At 42.6% G+C, this 17,661-nt stretch overlaps 1 protein-coding gene across 2 annotated transcripts in view; it reads right to left on the bottom strand.

Moving 5' to 3' along the window:
* PLA2G15 (phospholipase A2 group XV) overlaps nt 1-15,892 on the bottom strand; it is a 46,408-nt gene extending 30,516 nt beyond the window's left edge. Inside the window, exon 1 of one of the 2 annotated variants that reach the window (XM_070760468.1) lies at nt 15,662-15,892. In XM_070760468.1, coding sequence (XP_070616569.1) covers nt 15,662-15,809 — 148 coding nt within the window. In that variant the 5' untranslated portion in view covers nt 15,810-15,892. The remainder of the gene's footprint in view (nt 1-15,661) is intronic. The other variant, XM_070760470.1, reaches the window with a different exon arrangement.
* Nucleotides 15,893-17,661: the final 1,769 nt, after the last annotated feature.

The raw sequence follows: 17,661 nt of genomic DNA, 5'->3' as shown, positions 1-17,661 counted from the left end.
ATTTTCCAATATGAAACTCTTTTCTGGTCTCCATGGGCACTGCAGAACTGCTGGAAGTTATCCAGAAAGCAAATCAGTTATGTGGATTCCCAGCAATAATGATAGTCCTCGCTGTATGACCGTTCATTTAGTGATTGTTCAAAGTCACAATGGCACTGAAAAAAGTGACTTGTGACCGTTTTTCCACACTTACGACCAACCGTTGCAGCCTCCACCCTGGTTACATGATCAAAATTCAGGCACTTGACCAGCTGACTCACATTTATGACAGATGCCACGTCCAGGAGGTTCATGGGATCCCCTTTTTTGACTTCCTTACGAGCTAAGTCGATAGGGAAGGTAAAGTGGCTTTGCTTTCTTTACAAGCAAACTTCTTCTCACTTAATTGTTTATAGAGATTCACTTAACCACCATGGCAAGAAAGTTCATAAAATGGGGCAAAATTTCACTTGATGAAAGTTTCACTTAGAAGCAGAAAATGTGGGCTCCATTGTGGTCGTAAGTTGAAGACTACCTGTACCCCCAGAACTGCATTTCTCAATCCTGGATTTCAATTCCCAGAATTCCCCAGCCAGATTTCCAAATGCTTAGCATTTCCTCCCCTCCTTCCTAATCAGGTGGCACGCTTAACAAGCAAAGAACCGGACCAGCAATAACCTCCCGTGTTTATTTCCCAAGCAGGTCTGTGGATTTTATTGGGCTCAAAGGTTTCTAGTTAGGCAAAAGTGGATCACATTTTATTTGAGCGAAAGAGATCACGTCCTCTGCCTTTGGCAAAAACAGTTGTGTTAAAATGAATAATAGAGTTTTCTTTTTCTTTTTTCCCACTAACTTTACATTCATATATATACCATAATATCAACATGTTACATACTTATACATTTTTCTGATATATCGTAAAGAAATATCCTACATTTGCACTGTTTATATTTTATCTCCCATCTGTTTTCCATATTTCGTATTACTCACTCCCTCTGTCTCCCTCTCTTCCCTCTTCCCTAAATTCCTATCTCTCTCCTATTCTTTCCTACTTCCTCTTCCTCCTTTATTATTTATTATTATTATTTATTCAGATTTCTATGCCACTCTTCTCCAGGGGAGTCAGCCAGAGTAAGTATCAATGCTCAACGGCCTGCTGGCAAAGGTGTGTTGTTAAAGCCTTCCTTCTTATCCTTTCCGGAGTACTTCTAATCTTAATCTGTTATGTAGTTGACAGTTGAGCCAGAACCCTAAATTTATTGCAAAATTGGTGCTCTTCTTAAACTAACATCTTCCCTTTATCTATATTTTAATATATATTCTTCTAGGTATAACTACTATTATCTAATGCCTCCTAACAGTGTTTCCTAAATACTGGTAGCTCATATCCTTCATAAAATGAAAGGGGTTTTTTTCCTTAGTGAGCAATGGCCTCTGAAAAATTTCCCACAAAGGCAATTAAGACATCTATAATACTTGGTATAAATGGTTAAGCCGTAACAAAGAATTCCAAAGTTGGTTATAAAAGGTGAATCATAAAGAATGTATTAAATGTTCTCAACTCCACAATATATATACGTACATAAGTAGAGGTTTAGGTAAATAAAATGGAAGAAATATATATTGTTTATATATTAGAAGAATGAATCCATTAAATATAGAACTGAATAAATAATTGTGATCATGTAACTAGTAATATAGCGAAATGTAAAATATAATGGAGAATGAAATAGCTGTAAAGGTGGTCAACCTTTAGCTATGTTTGTATATATTTTATGTGTTTTGTTGTTGTTGGGTTTTTTCTTGTTTTGTATTTTGTATTTTTTTTTGTATGTTGTTATGCCGTTTTTAATCAGAAAATTTAATGGCTTAAAAAAACCAAAAGACACTAATTTCCTAAGCATCCTTTTGCTAGCCCTTCGCAGGCAAATATCTCCATCAATGAAACACAAAACGTATATCTGCAGAATAGCCCGTAGTCCTGTGATGATGAGAATTTGGGAGTTTAGTACAGTGGTGCCTCTACTTAAGAACTTAATTCATTCCGTGACCAGGTTCTTAAGTCAAAATGTTTGTAAGAAGAGGCAATTTTTCCCATAGGAATCAATGTAAAAGCAAATAATGCATGCAAACCCATTAGGAAAGAAATAAAAGCTCGGAATTTGGGTGGGAGGAAGAGGAGGAAGAAGAGGAGGAGGACAGTTGCTGCCAAAGGAAGAAGGTGAGGTGAGGGGAATAAAAAAACTCCAAAACTTTAAGGCTTAAAAAAAAAGGCAGGAAACTGGCCGGGCCTTCGTGCTGCTCTCAAATTTCCTGGGAAATCTTTCCAGGCTCGGGTTCTTAAGTAGAAAATGGTTCTTAAGAAAAGGCAAAAAAATCTTGAACACCCGGTTCTTATCTATAAAAGTTCTTAAGTACAGGCGTTCTTAAGTAGATGTACCACTGTAATTGGAATCTATTTATGTGTGCAGTGTTCCAGAATTAAACGATCACCATTTGTGACCGGCCCACCGGGCTTCCGACAATGTCAATGGGCCAGTAATCATGGGACACCCCCCCCCCCCAAAGATACAGAAATCCTATACTGTATGCCAGTTGCCAAGTGCCCAAATTCTGATCTCATGACTTGTAGGGAAGTTGCAACGGTGGTAAGGGTGAGGTTGGCCATACGTCATTTATTTCAATGCCATTGTAACTTCAAATGGCCACTAAATGGGTGGCTGTTAAATCAAGCTCTACTTGTACGGCATCGTAATGCAGATACAATGTAGTTTTATTCAACACTAAGTCGGTATGTACAAATCACAGTGTATCCCCTGAATAGGTTTTCACCTACAATAATCTCTAGCACTTATTATCTGCTCAAGTGAATTCAGATTTACTCTAATTAGACCTCATTAATAAAACAGAAATAATTGTGCATGGGAACAGAAAAAAAAGACTTGAGTATTGTAGCACTATTTTCAAGGAGTATAAACATAGTTTTTTTAAACAATCTAATGTAACAAGATTTGCAATAGTATAACCAAAAAGGGGAAAAAGAGGTTGTTTTTGTAACCATACAGTAAAAGATAATTTTGTATTCCTATTTATAACAGTTGCAAAAAAATATCAGAAGACACTTCCTATTTCTTGCTACATTACTGACTTTTTTCTTTTCACTTTATATTATTTTGTGTTAGTCTTTACCATTGATTTAAAATTGTGTCTGTGTGTATACACAAAACAAAGTAGAAATGGGCAGTTAGTCAACAATTTGTTCCTCTCTCTGCCACAGAAACATTTCAATGGAAAACCATCATCTATCACATTTATGGTGTACACAAAGTGATGAGAAGCCAAAGAATTCCGCCAAGGCAGATTCAATATAATGGCAATAACACTTAAACTTATACAGTGATCCCTCGAGTATCGTGAGGGTTACATTCCAAGACCCCTCGCGATACTCGATTTTTCGCAATATAGTGGTGCGGAAGTAAAAACACCATCTGCGCATGCGCGCCCTTTTTTCCATGGCCGCGCATGCGCAGATGGTGTTTTTACTTCCGCACCTGGGAAGACCCAGGGAAGGTTCCTTCCGCCGCCCAGCAGCTGATCTGCTCGGCAGCGCCGCAGCAGCGAGAAGCCGAAAATCCGGGTTTCCCCGCCGCCCACGCAAAGGGGAAACCCCGATCTTCGGCTTCTCGCTGCTGCCGCGCCCGCCACTTGTCCGCCCACCACTTGTCCGCCTGCCGCTTGTCCGCCGCTTGTCCGCCGGCTGCTTGTCCGCCGCCTGCCTGCCCGCCTGCCCACCGCTTGTCTGCCGCTTGCCTGCCCGCCGCTTGTCCGCCGCTTGCCTGCCCGCCGCTTGTCCGCCGCTTGCCTGCCCGCCGCCTCGCTTGTCCGCCCGCCGCTTGTCCGCCACCTGCCTGCCTGCAGCAGCAGCGAGGAGAAGATCGGGGTTTCCCCGCCGCCCACGCAAAGGGGAAACCCCGGCTCCTCGCTGATGCGCCCGCCCGCCCGCCCACCGCCTGCCACCCGCCAGCAAGAGGGGGAGAGATAGAGAAAGAGAGAGAAGGAAAGAAAGAGATGAGGGAGGGAGGAAGAGAGTGTGAGAGAGGAAGAAGCAAGATAGAGAAAGAGAGAGAGAAAGAAAGATGAGAAAGGAAGGAAGAGAGTGACGTCATCGGGTGGAAAAATTGCGATATAGCGTTTCGCAAAGAACGAGATCGCGAAAATCGAGGGATCACTGTATACCACTTCACAGTGCTTTTACAGCCCTCTCTAAGCAGTTTACAAAGTCAGCCTATTGCCCCCAACAATTTGGGCCCTCATTTTATGGACTTCGGAAGGATGAAAGGTTGAATCAACCTGGAGCCGGTCAGGATCGGATGGACAGATGGATGGACAGATGATCAATAGAAGGAAGAGCAATAGCAACAGCACTTAAACTTATATACAGTTTCACAGTGCTTTTACAGCCCTCTCTAAGCAGTTTATTTATTTTATTTATTTATTAGATTTGTATGCCGCCCCTCTCCGTAGACTCGGGGCGGCTCACAACAACAATAAAACAATTCAAGACAAATCTAATAATTTAAAAACATTTTTAAAAAACCCCATTATTAAAGCAGACATACACACAAACATACCATACATGAATTGTATAGGCCCAGGGGAGATATCTCAAGTCCCCCATGCCTGATGGCAGAGGTGGGTTTTAAGGAGTTTACAGAGTCAGCCTCTCGCTCCCAACAATTCAAGTCCTCATTTTACCCACCTTGGAAGGAATGGAAGGCTGAGTCAACCTTGAGCCGGTCAGGATCGAACTGTTGGTGGTCAACAATGAGTTAGCCTGCAATTTGGCATTCTAACCATTGTGCCACCGGGGCTCATAAAATATCTAAGTGAGATTAGAAGAATAAACAGCCTTCACGGGAATTTATGGGTACCCTTGTCATGTTGACAAAGAAAAAGCAAGGGGATCGACAGGACAAAAGCAACCCCTGGGATTGCCACAACCCTAGATTTAATTTAATTAATTGAATTAATTAATTGAATATATATGCCGCCCACTCCCTGAGGACTCTTTTTGGGATTCCCATACAGCTCAATGGGATTTCAATATTACAGCAACCCACACAGGAGTGGTTGCTTGTCTCAGTGCAAAGAGAAGAAAGAAGTGGTGATCAATTCACCACCTACTACATGGGCTTAATATTCCAATCTGGTTTCGAGCTTTATAAATCTCCTGGTGGCCTCCTATCCATTTAACAAACAGGTCAAATTCCCCATATATTTTTCAAGATTTGGGGAAACGCACATTCAGCTCAAACGAATTAAATGAAGAGAGGGTAGGCTTTCTATGCCAATTGAAAATGACACGTGTTTTGTTCTGTTAGAGGATATTGCTTCACCAACTATTACTATGCAAATAGCAAGGCACCTACACACAATTCATCCTGTCAGAACAGGACTCCTCAAATTTGGCAATTTTAAGACGTGTCTTAAAAATTGCCAAGTTGGACCATCTCTGCACTAAAAAATATACTATTGCAAATCTTCCTTAGTAGACTTTTTATGCACAGCTCAAAAAATAAAGGGAACACTTAAACAACAGAATATAACTCAAGTAAATCAAACTTCTGTGAAATCAAACTGTCCACTTATGAAGCAACACTGATTGGCAATCAATTTCACATGCTGTTGTGTAAAGGGAATAGTTGTGCAAATGAAATATTCAAGGAGAATATTTCATTCATTCAGATCTAGGATGTGTTAAGAGTGTTCCCTGTTGTGGTTAGCTCTGGCCCAGCTCCTGCCCCAAGGAATGTGCAGGTGGATGTGGGGGAAACATCCACATGCCACAGGCCTGTTTTGCTCCCGATGGAATCTGCCGAAGAAGCCTCCTCTGACCAAAGAAGCGTGAGTGACAGGGAAGAGGGGAGTTTGGCAGACAGCCCAGGAGAAGATCAATCATCTGTATCATCCATGGATTCTGAACAAGAATTAATGACACATTCACGTATGCGTAGAGTGATGCATAGGAGACAACAACTGAAGGATTATTACAAGAGAAAATGAGGCCATCTGTGGTTGGGTGGGACTGCTGTAATTAGTGCTACAGATAAAAAGTGCAACCTGGTGTTTTAGCCTCATGGCAGTTTATCTGATTCATTGTTTCGTCAAGATCGTGGTTTTTGTGCTGTTCAAGATTGTGTGTGGACTCTTTGGACTTTAGAATTGGACTCAATTTCCCAGTTATTGGGTGAGCAATTGGATTGCATTTTACCTGTGCCTTGTGTGTACCAGAAAATCCCTTTGACATTTAAAAAGGGAGCTGTTTCTGTTTTTCTGTTTATAAAACTTTTGGGTTTTCCTTTTATCGTGTGGTGTGTGTCTTCCTGGACTAATTACTCTGCAATTACAGGTGGTTGAAACACACGGCAGAACAGTTCCCTTTATTTTTTTGAGCAGTATACATATAGTCATAACGACAGCTCTGAAGATTTATTCTTGTATTTCCAAAAGCTACTAACAGAATCTTTCCAAAAGTCAGTTTACAAACAGCCAGTTTAATGCAGTTATTAAGGCACCAGACTAGAAACCAGCAGATGGAACGTTCTAGTCCCGCCTTAGGCATGAAAACCATCTGGGTGTTTCCAAATAAATATGTTTATTGCATATGTAATAAACATATTTATTAGGGATTGTCCGAGGGCAACACACAAAAGCAAATTACTATCTCATAATACGTATATTAACAGCCGCTAGATTAGCTTTTGCACAGACTTGGACGGACAAAAACACCTCGACAGAGAACATGGTGGTTAAGAAAATGTTGGATTCTGCAGCAATGAGTAGGCTTACCTTAGAATTGCAGAATGGTAAAAAAAAAAGAAAAGAATTTTTTTACTGTGTGGGAAAAATTCTATAATTGGCTCGGAAAAATAAAATAAAATAAAAAGCAATCGTAATTGTAAATATCAATACTAATGGTAATCATTATTGTGATGGATTGATAACTTGATAGACAGATATTCATGCATAGAAATCGTTATGCTACAGAAACATAAAATGTACAGAGGCTTATGTGTTTTGTCGGTGTCCTTTTCATTTTTTGTATTTTTTAAAAAAATTATTATTTTTTTAAAAGAAAACTATCCAGGTGACTTTCATCCCATCACGAGGAGACAGTGAGTTCCTTAAACAAGAAAGTCATCTGAGAGACGTTGGGCCAATCACGAGGAGACAGTGAGTTCTGGCTCAACCTGGCTCAAAAATAGCAACAGGGACTTTGGAGTCCCAGTGGGACGATCACTTCAACATGAGCCAGTAAGGGTGAGGAAGCAACCCCCCAAAAGCGAATACAATCCTTGGTTCCATAAACAGGCATAGAATCAAAATCATGTAAAGTATTAATACCACTTTACAAAGCCATAATTACCTGGAATTCCTAACACCTGGAATACTGCATCCAATTTTGGCACCACACTACAAAAACAGATGTTGATACTCTAGAGCAGTGTTTCCCAACCTTGGCCACTTGAAGTTATCTGGAATGCTGGCTGGGGAATTCTGGGAGTTGAAGTCCAGATATCTTCAAGTGGCCAAGGTTGGGAAACACTGCTCTAGAAAGTGCAAAGAAGAGCAACTAAAATGATTAAAGTCCTGGAGACCAAAACACATGAAAAATGGTTGCAGGATTTGGGTTTGAGTAGTCTAAAGAAAAGAAGAATTAGAGGTGACATGATAACAGTGTTCCAGTATTTGAGGGGCTGCCCCAAAGAAGAGGGAGTCAAACTGTTCTCCAAAGCTCCAGAGGGCAGGACAAGCAGCAATGAATGGAAACTAATCAAGGAGAGAAGCAACCTAGAATTAAGGAGAAATTTCCTGACAGTGAGGACAATTAAACAGTGGGACAACTTGCCTCCAGAAATTGTGGGTGCTACATCACTGGAGGGTTTTTTTTCCCCAGTATAACATTTTTATTTTTCTCCACCATAAAATAAAACGATATATAGTTGTAAACACAACAACAATGCTTAGAATCAATCATATACAAACTTTTCTTTTCTCATTACTTGCTCAATGTAAAATTTTCTGTTAATTTTATACATTATTAGCAATTCTTAAAATTCTAAATTAATTTTTTTCCTTCACCGTCTTACTATAAAAGATTACAATATAAAGAGTACTAAAATCTCTTTAATCTTATATCATATCGCTAATTAAAAATTCTCTCTCTATGCATGTATCTTTAATAAAAGAAACTGTTCATAATATATTACCTACCTCGTAAAATAAAGTTCTATATGTTTAAGTCTGAACAATAAGTAAATCATTATATCAGTGTTTCCCAACCCTGGCAACTTGAAGAGATCTGGACTTCAACTCCCAGAATTCCCCAGCCAGCGTTCGCTGGCTGGGGAATTCTGGGAGTTGAAGTCCCGATCTCTTCAAGATGCCATGGTTGGGAGACAGTGCATTATATAGTGCTACCACCATTTCCGACATCACTGGAGGTTTTTAAGAAGAGATTGGACAGCCACATGTCTGAGATGGTATATGGCAGTGATGGCTAACCTTTTCAGCACAGAGTGCCCAAAGCACATGCATGCGCACAACCATAATGCAATGCAGTGTGATCCTCCGTGTGCCCCACCTCCACGTATGCGCATCCCACCCTCTACATGACCCCACATGCACGTGTGACCCCGCCCCTTGCACACGTGTGCCATACCTCCAGCCATGTGCCCCGCTCCCTATGCAAAATCAGCCTGGTGGGAGGCATGCTCCTATGCATGGCAGAGCTGAACTGGGGCCACAGTTTGCATACTCACAGAGAGGGATCTGAGTGACACCTGTGGCATGCATGACATAGGTTCACCATACAGGTATAGGATCACCTGCTTGAGCAGAGGGCTGGAATAAAAGACCTCCAACGTCCCTTTCCAGCATTATTCCGAATTGGATTTTTATTTTTTATCTTTAAACTTGTTATTTTAATACAGATTTACACCCAATTTCATAATTGTTATTATTTGTTAATATACAATATTTCATATGTTTCCATAGTCTCACATCATTGTCTTCAACTCACATTTGTTTCAGTCTTTTCTCTATCTTTTTGTCTAATTGTACCATTTAGTCCATATTTCATAGTAGTCCGAATTATTTTGCCCTTTAACTTCAATAGTCAATACATCTATCTCTACAATATTTACTGCTATATATCATTACTGCAGCAAGAATCGATATGCCCAAAACTGGAAGGACTCCACCGGAAAATATGTTGATGGACAAAATATGATTTTTTTCAAGCAAAAGCAAAGTAGGCATGAATTACTCCTTAGAGTTTCAGATGTTTTATTTCCTGATATTTGGAAAATACATTCTAGAACTGGAAAGTATAACTAATGAAAACTATTTTCAGGAAGGTTGGAAAACCTCCAGTGTGGTTAGCCTATTAGCAAAATGATACAGATAATTAGAAACTGTAGACAAACTATTATCTTGAAAGGGATTAAGAATTTAAGCTTCTGCGCATCTTTGCAAAATTCGAGACAGTTTTGTTTTCTCTGGTTTTTGTCCTTCCTTCTCTTGAAATTTATTTTCCCTTGGACTACTCGAATGAGGTTCACTGATGCAACAAGTCTGTTTTTCCAAGAATTGTGGAACATTACGCCTCACTGTCCACCAAGAACAGTTCATGGAACTCCGCATGTGAATCAACACATGGTTACTCAGCAGTTTATTATTAGAACTTGGGAACAAGCATGTGACAGGTAGGAAAATGTTATCAACAAGAAACAAAATCTAACTAGACAGAAAATAGAAGCCCCAAACTAGAAATGCCTGTGTTTCAGAATTACAGTAGATGGTAGCTAATTAGATACACAGGGGAACACAATTACATTGAAGCAACCTTCTACTGGTTTAACCATTCATTCACGCTCCCTTCTCCGATACTCAACCCCAGTGCAGGTAGTCCTCAACTTACAACAGTTCACTTAGTGACCACTCAAAGTTACAATGGACTGGGAAAAAGTTGATTTAAGACTGTTTCTCACTCACCCCCCTTTGTGGCATCCCCAGGATCAGGTGATCAAAACACAGATGCTTGGCAACTGACTCATACTTATGACTGGTTGCTGTGTACCAAGGTTGTTGGATCACTTTTGCAATCTTTTGGACCAGCAAAAATCAAAGGGAAAGCCAGGTTCACTCGATAACTGTGTTTACCTCCTTATGAGCTGCAGTGATTCACTTAACAACCACGTCAATAATGTCTCGCTTAACAAAATAGCAATAGCATTTAGACCAGTGGTTCTCAATCTGGGGTTTGGGACCCCTTTGGGGGTCGAACGACCATTCTACACCTAAAAACATGGGGAAAGACAAATTTCTCCTGGTGTTAGGAACTAAAGCTTCTATTCTGATGCCTTGGAACATATTTTTACAATCCGACCAATCAGGCGTTTACAGTGGGGGTTTCCCTCTGACCTTCCTGCCAATCAACTTAAAAGCTCTGCTGGGGAGAATTGGCGCTAGACTTATGGTTGGAAGTCACCACAACACGAGGAACTGTATTAAAGGGTCACGGCATTAGAAAGGTTGAGAACCACTGATTTAGACTTATATACTGCTTCATGGTGCTTTTAGGACCCTCTCTAAGCGGTTTACAGAATCAGCATATTGCCACCAACAATCTGGGTCCTCATTTTACCCACCTCGGAAGGATGGAAGGCTGAGTCAACCTTGAGCCGGTGGTGAGATTTGAACTGCTGAACTACAGCTAACAGTTAGCTGAAGTAACCTGCAGTGCTGCACTCTAACCACTGCGCCAACCCAATAAAAGAAACATTGGGCTCAATTGTGGTTGTAAGTCGAGGACTATCCCCTTTAAGTTCCAGGCAAGCAGAAGATGGCAACCAAGATGTGATCTTTAGAGTAAAAAATAGAACATAAAACTTAGTTCCATAGGCAGAGATGAACAAAACAAAAGGAGCCGCGGTGGTGCAGTGGGTAGAGTGCTGTACTGCAGGCCACTGAAGCTTAGATCTGAAGGTCAGCGGCTCAAATCTCATCACTGGCTCAAGGTTGACTCAGCCTTCCATCTTTCCGAGGTGGGTAAAATTGGGACCCAGATTGTGGGGGCAATATGCTGGCTCTGTTAAAAAGGGCTATTGCTAACATATTGTAAGCCGCCCTGAGTCTAAGGAGAAGGGCAGCATAAAAATTGAATAAATAAATAAATAAAATAAATGGGGAAGCCAACTGCTGCTATTTTTCTTTTGAGAAGCTCCCACATCTGAGTGCCCAGCCCGATTCACACCATGCCACAGCCCTCCCCCCCCCTCATTCCACCACAGCATCCACCCATACCACAGCACCAGAGGTGGACTGCTAAGGTGGACCGGTGATGTGTGCTTGCCCCCGTGGCTCTGAGTGCTAGCGGAGTCCAGCATAATTCTGCTACTGCACCTGGGCAGGGAGCGAAATTACGTGTGGACGTGCAGGTACAATAGCATAATTGCGCTGGACTCCACTAGCACTCAGAGCCACGGGAAGCGAACACACGTCACCGTTCCACCTTAGCAGCCCACCTCTGCATAGCACCCACCCATGCACCCATCCGTGTCATAACGCAAACACAGGTGACTCCTGAGCCACTTGCCATGGACTTCCAGTTGGCTTCCCCACTGACTTTGTTGGAACTCGACAGCACATCACACAAGTGGCGGGTCATGTCAGGTCCTCACTCAATGACAATGGAGACTTCTCAGGATTGCCACCGCTAAGTCAATGCTGTCACGTGATGCTTTATGGCTGCTTTGCTCAACGACAAATTCCGGTCTCAATTGCCGTGGCAACCAGGTTTTTTTAAAAAGATAAAACCAGTCCCTGCGGATTTTACTCAGCTAGTCAGTCCAAACTTTAGGGTGGGTGGGGTTGCTCATCTCCATTTCAAGGCCATTGAGCCAGCAGTGTTCAAAGACATTTCCGTGGTCATGTGACTAGCATGACATTCTGTAGTGCATTATCTTCCCACCAAGGTGGTTAAGGAATGCTTGGAGAGCTTCTAAGACTGGAGACCCCAAACATGGCTAATTGGCTCTGCTGGTTGGAGGATTCTGGGAGTTGAAGTGCACAAGTTGCCAAGTTTGGAGACTCCTTTTCTTAGATGTCTCTCATCCCCTTAAAGATACCCCTTTTGCTAGAGGGGCACATGAACCGAATGGTGTACTCAGAATGAGGGCGTTGGCAATCTCTGGCATTACTGTGGACCTCCCACTCTAATGGGGATGCTGTTTGGCATTTTTCTTCCCCCCAGCATCGCAAAAACGAGCGCTTCGCTGGCAACGGAAGTCGGGAGGTGGGGTTTCCCAGCGAAGGGAACATCAGTGAAATCACAGCATCGCAAAAACACCGAAGTCCTCGAAACCCCACCTCCGGACCTCTGTGTTTTTGCGATGCTATGATTTCACTGAGGCTCCCCTCACTGGGAAACCCCACCTCTGGACTTCCGTTGACAGTGAAGCGCCCGTTTTTGTGCTGCTGGGATTCCCCTGCAGCATCACAAAAACACGGAAGTCTGAAGGTGGGTTTTCCCATGGAGGGGAGCCTCAGGGGAATCACAGCAGCGCAAAAATGGGTGCTTCACTGGCAACGGAAGTCCGGAGCGGGGCATCCCAGCGGCGGCGGTGGGTTTGTAAGGTGAAAATAGTTTGTAAGAAGAGACAAAAAAATCTTAAACCCCGTGTTTGTATCTCAAAAAGTTTGTATGACGAGGCGTTTTGTAAGATGAGGTATCACTGTATTTAAGTTAAATAAAAATAAAATGACTTTTTAAATGAACACCCCAAAAGTTTGTTTTTCAGGGCTTACTTAAGCTTTGGAGAAAACTCCAGATCTTGAAGTTTTGTGTTCCGGACTTGCACTGGGAACATATCTACATACACCAACTCCTTGTCTGGGCACTCAACTATCAAGTGTTTTCTACTTAAAACTTTTAAAGAAGAAACCAATGTTGTCCCATAAATCAGTATAAAGTATTTGGAATTCTTACAGAAGCTAGTTACCGGTACTTTAAAAAAAACCTTACTCATAACAGAATGCTCAGTTACTGAACTACTATCTTATCTTAAAAATCTGACTATCACATGATGTATATAATCTTATTTTGCCATTTTCAGCCTCATGCCAAAGCATTTTTCCCCATGAAGACAAAACAATAAGGAAGAAACAGCTAAAGGAAAAGGCATCCATATATTTTATATATATAAAAATAAACCCTTGTTCTTTCCTGGTCATCTCTGTACAATAAAACCTACAAGTGAAATAAAAAAGGCAATTTCTATTTAGAGTCATATCAGAACTCAACAGGTTTCACAAATTTCTGCAAGGAAAAACTGGTGCAATAGGAAATTCCCCATACAGAACAGGCCCTCTTACACACCAATTATTTCTTTTGAAAGTATTGGAGCCTGGATGTGGACCGTAAGAGAAGTTAAAGAGTTTAGTGGCATTAAAGGCAGCCTTTAAACCTAGCACAGAAGTTACACGGACACCCAGAATACCATAGAGAGACTGACTGTTTAGCACTGATTGGTCTTGCATCACTATAATGATTATAGCCGTTAGCAGACTTACATATGTCTGCTCCTAATTTAAAAGATGAACAGATTTTATTTTCTGCTTTTGTCTTTAAGTGCAAAAGCAAAAGCAGCATTTTAAATGACCAGGGTCAGAATCGAGCCGGAAGGGACCTTGGAGGTCTTCTAGTCCAGCCCTCAACCTGATTAGGATTAGTCTTGACTGCAAGGCTTCCTTTACCAATCAAGAAAGTATTACATTTTCCTCTCTAAAAAATCCATTTCTGGATCCCGAAAGGTAGAAGCTACTCCCAAGAACAAATTAATGGCTCGTCAAATCCACAAGGCATTTGGTAGAAGTAACCTAACCTTGGCTGGTTTCCCCTCCCACCATCACCCCATCTTCTCAGCCCAATTGTAATACAGACAACCTGGGCTACTTTTGGCTTCTGTCCCACCCCTCAAAAAAAAGTTTAAGCCAGGGGTCCTCAGACTTGGCAACTTTAAGACTTGTGGACTTCAACTCCCAGAATTCTCCAGCCAGCTGGAGCTCTCTAAGTTGAAGTCCAACAAGAAGCAATGGGTGGAAACTAAACAAGGAGAAAAGTAACTTAGAGCTAAGGGGGAAATTCCTGACAGTTAGAACAATTAATCAGTGGAACAGCTTGCCTCCAGAAGTTGTGGGTGCTCCAACAGTGGAAGTTTTTAAGAAGATGTTGGATAACCATCTGTCTGAAATAGTATAGCATTTCCTGCCTAAGCAAGGGGTTGGACTAGAAGACCTCCAAGGTCCCTTCCAACTCTGTTGTTGTTGCTGCTGCTGTTGTTGTTGCATTGGCATCCGTGAGTCTCAAAAAACCACAGTATCATGCTCTGGATATTATTATTATTATTATTATTATTATTATTATTATTATTATTATTATTATTTCTTAAAATTGCCAAGTTTGAAGACCTCTGGTTTAAGCCATAAACCACCAAGACTGCAGGGGTCCCCAAACTTGGCAACTTTTAAGACTTCTAGACTTCAACTCCCAGAATTTTCCAGCCAGCAAAACTGGTTGAGGAGCTCTGTAAAGTTGAAGTCCAACAAATCTTTAAAGTTGCCAAGTTTGAAAGACCTCTGAATTCAAGAGAGACTCATTTTGGTAGAAACCATTTAAAAAAAAAAAGAAAGAAAATCCATGACTGCTTTTCCACCGCAAAAGTTTAGCTTCCGTTAACGGAGGTTTGCAAACCACCGCTCCTCGTAAAATAACATCCTTTCAATTTCTCCAACAACACCCCCAAATTAGGCAAACCGGCGCCGACAAAGAAGGGCAAGGAGCGGAAAGAAAAGACAAACCCAAGATACCTTCCCGTCCAGCCTGTTTCTTAAGCAAGCCACGATCGTCGCGCTCGCAAAAATAAGCTCCCGAAAATCGCAAAAAAGAAGAGCCGGGGCTGGTTGCGCGTTTCCCACGACTCCCACTTTCACCACGCACACGCGTGGGCTCACTCTGCTCTTCGGCAGGGAAGGGGACGGATGTCGTTTGCTCACCCGACACGCGTTTCGCCTTCCCCACGACCTGCAAACCCGCATCAAGCTGACCCGCGGGTTTTAAACTTCCCCCTGCCCCCAAAAAGAGCACCCCAATTGGGATGAGAAGGGAGATATAAATGGTTGGAAGACGCGCGCGCGCGCACACACACACACACAAATTGATACAGTAAACAATATTACATAGGACAGGATGGGTGATGAAAGATAACTAGGAGAGGAAGAAAATGAAAATTGAGAACACAATCAGACGTACGAGAGCGATACCTAATGCTGCAAGAGACATATAAACTTTAATTTCTCTTTTTTTCCTTATATATGTTGATCTTGTATATATACAGGATAGATAGATAGACAGACAGAGATACATATAAGATCAACATATATATGTATGTATGTATGTATATTTTGTATTTGTACTTTATATGTTGATTTGTTTTCAATTCAAAAATGCAAAAAATATTTTTTTAAGAAAAAAATTAAAGGGCGCTCTCCTCTCCTGGAGCTCCTTCAGGCACCGGGGCTACGAAAGCTGCCACTCCCCCCCCCCTCTCTCGCCCCTTACCCAGCACGATAGGGGGCCCCGGGGGTCCAGTCCTGCCCCGAGGCGGCCCCGGAGCCACGGCGGGCGGCTGGAAGCCGAGCAGCAGCAGCGCCAGGAAGGCCAGCGGGACGGCCGGGAAGAGCAGCCGGGCGTTCGGCGTTCGCCCCATGGCTCCCGGGCTCGCTTCACCGGCGACGAGCGCCGCTCTAACGGAAGAAAAACAACGGAGCTCCGCCCGCCTCGCCCTCCTAAGCCTCAATAAGGCGGAGCGTACCCAAAGGAGGCGGGTCGCTCCTATAAAAAGGGAGAGGCTCCAGCCAATCCGCTGCTGCCCGGCTTTTGGGGAGCCAATGAGGAGCAAAAAAGGGGCGTTCCGGAGAGGGTGGGGGGATCCGCCCCCGCCTCGCGCCCCTTTCTCCGCCCTCTTTCTGGAAGGCATCCAAGGTGGGCGAGTTGAGAGCGGATACATCGATGGAAAGCCCCCCCTAAGGAGTAGGGTCTCTGCCTTGTTATTGCCGAGGTACAATCGACCGACGATCGAGTCGATGCCATTTTGGCTGGATTCTGGCGTCGGGATGCCTATTTTTGTTTTTGTTTTTTTCGAGGCGTCCTTAGTGCATTTTTTAAAAAGTTTAAATTCGTTGTTTTTAGGGAATTCAGGAAGTTGGAGTCCACCCGTCTTAAGTAAACAAGATTGGGGGAAAATACACAAGGTTTTAAACTGTTTTGCCTGCCTTGTTTTCAGGCTGTCACGTGCTGGTTTGTTAACCTGTTGTATCCTGATTTGGAGCTGAGTTTTGTTTTATCTCTAAAGCAGTGTTTCCCAACCTTGGCAACCTGAAGATATCTGCACTTCAACTCCCAGAATTCCCTGGCTGGGGAATTCTGGCAGTTGAAGTCCAGATATCTTGAAATAGAACAGTGATGGCGAACCTTTTCTTCCTCGGGTGATGAAAGAGTGTGTGCGTGCATGCTATTGTGCACCCATGAATCCCAACACCCATGCCTGCGGAGGGCAAAAACAGTTTCCCCCATCCCCTGGAAGCCCTCTGTAGGCCAGAAATGGCCTGTTTTCCAACTTCTTCTGGCCCAGTAGGCTCATGTTTCACCCTCCCCAGACTCCAAAGGTTTCTCTGGAGCTGGGGAAGGGTAAAAATGCCTTCCCCATCACCCCAGGAGGTTCTCTGGAAGCCAAAAATGCCCCCCCAGAGCCTCTGGGTCAACCAAATGTCAGGTGGCCAGCACACACATGCACGTTGGAGCTGAGCTAGGGCAACAGCTCGTGTGCCAGCAGATCTGGCTCCACGTGCCACCTGTGGCACCCGTGCCATAGGTTCGCCATCACTGGAATAGAATATTAAAATGAAGAATGGAATAGAATAGAACAGAAATATAGAGCAGAAATAGAGTAGATAGAATAGAATATTGGAATGAAGAATAGAATAGAATATTGGAATGAAGAATAGAATAAAATAGGAGTAGACTAGAATAGAACAGAAACAGAGTAGAGTAGATAGAGAATAGAAATAGAATAAAATAGCTTTATTGTCACTTTGAATTTACACTAATCTGCATACATTAAAGTGAAATCTCATTGAATGCAGCTGTCAAAGGGTTACCGCCTCCAATGTACACTACATAAACATGAGAAAATAAATAAACACAAATTTATGTATATTATATGACAGAGAAACACCACAGAGGTGTACATGTACCTGGCAAGAAAAACAAGTTTACCAGACAGATGGCGTAGGGAACAAAGCTGTTGGAGAGAACTGAGTAGTTCTGCTAGAAATACTTTGAAACCTCCTCCCAGAAGGGAGCAACAGAAACAGACCATAAAGGGAGGGTGTGGGAGTCTCTAACAATGGAGGGGAAAGGTCCTTTTACCACATTTCAACACCTGCTTCTGTTGTGCAATGTAATCTTTTTCCATAAAATCGTAGCTGCGAATGAGCTTAGTGGTCAGCTAGTCCAAACCTCCCGCTTAATTCAGGCTCAGCTAAAGTTGTTCGCTGAGA

The sequence above is a fragment of the Erythrolamprus reginae genome, chromosome 9 (assembly GCF_031021105.1).
Source record: "Erythrolamprus reginae isolate rEryReg1 chromosome 9, rEryReg1.hap1, whole genome shotgun sequence".
Classification (NCBI taxonomy): domain Eukaryota; kingdom Metazoa; phylum Chordata; class Lepidosauria; order Squamata; family Dipsadidae; genus Erythrolamprus; species Erythrolamprus reginae.
This window is presented reverse-complemented; position numbering and strand designations above follow the sequence as displayed.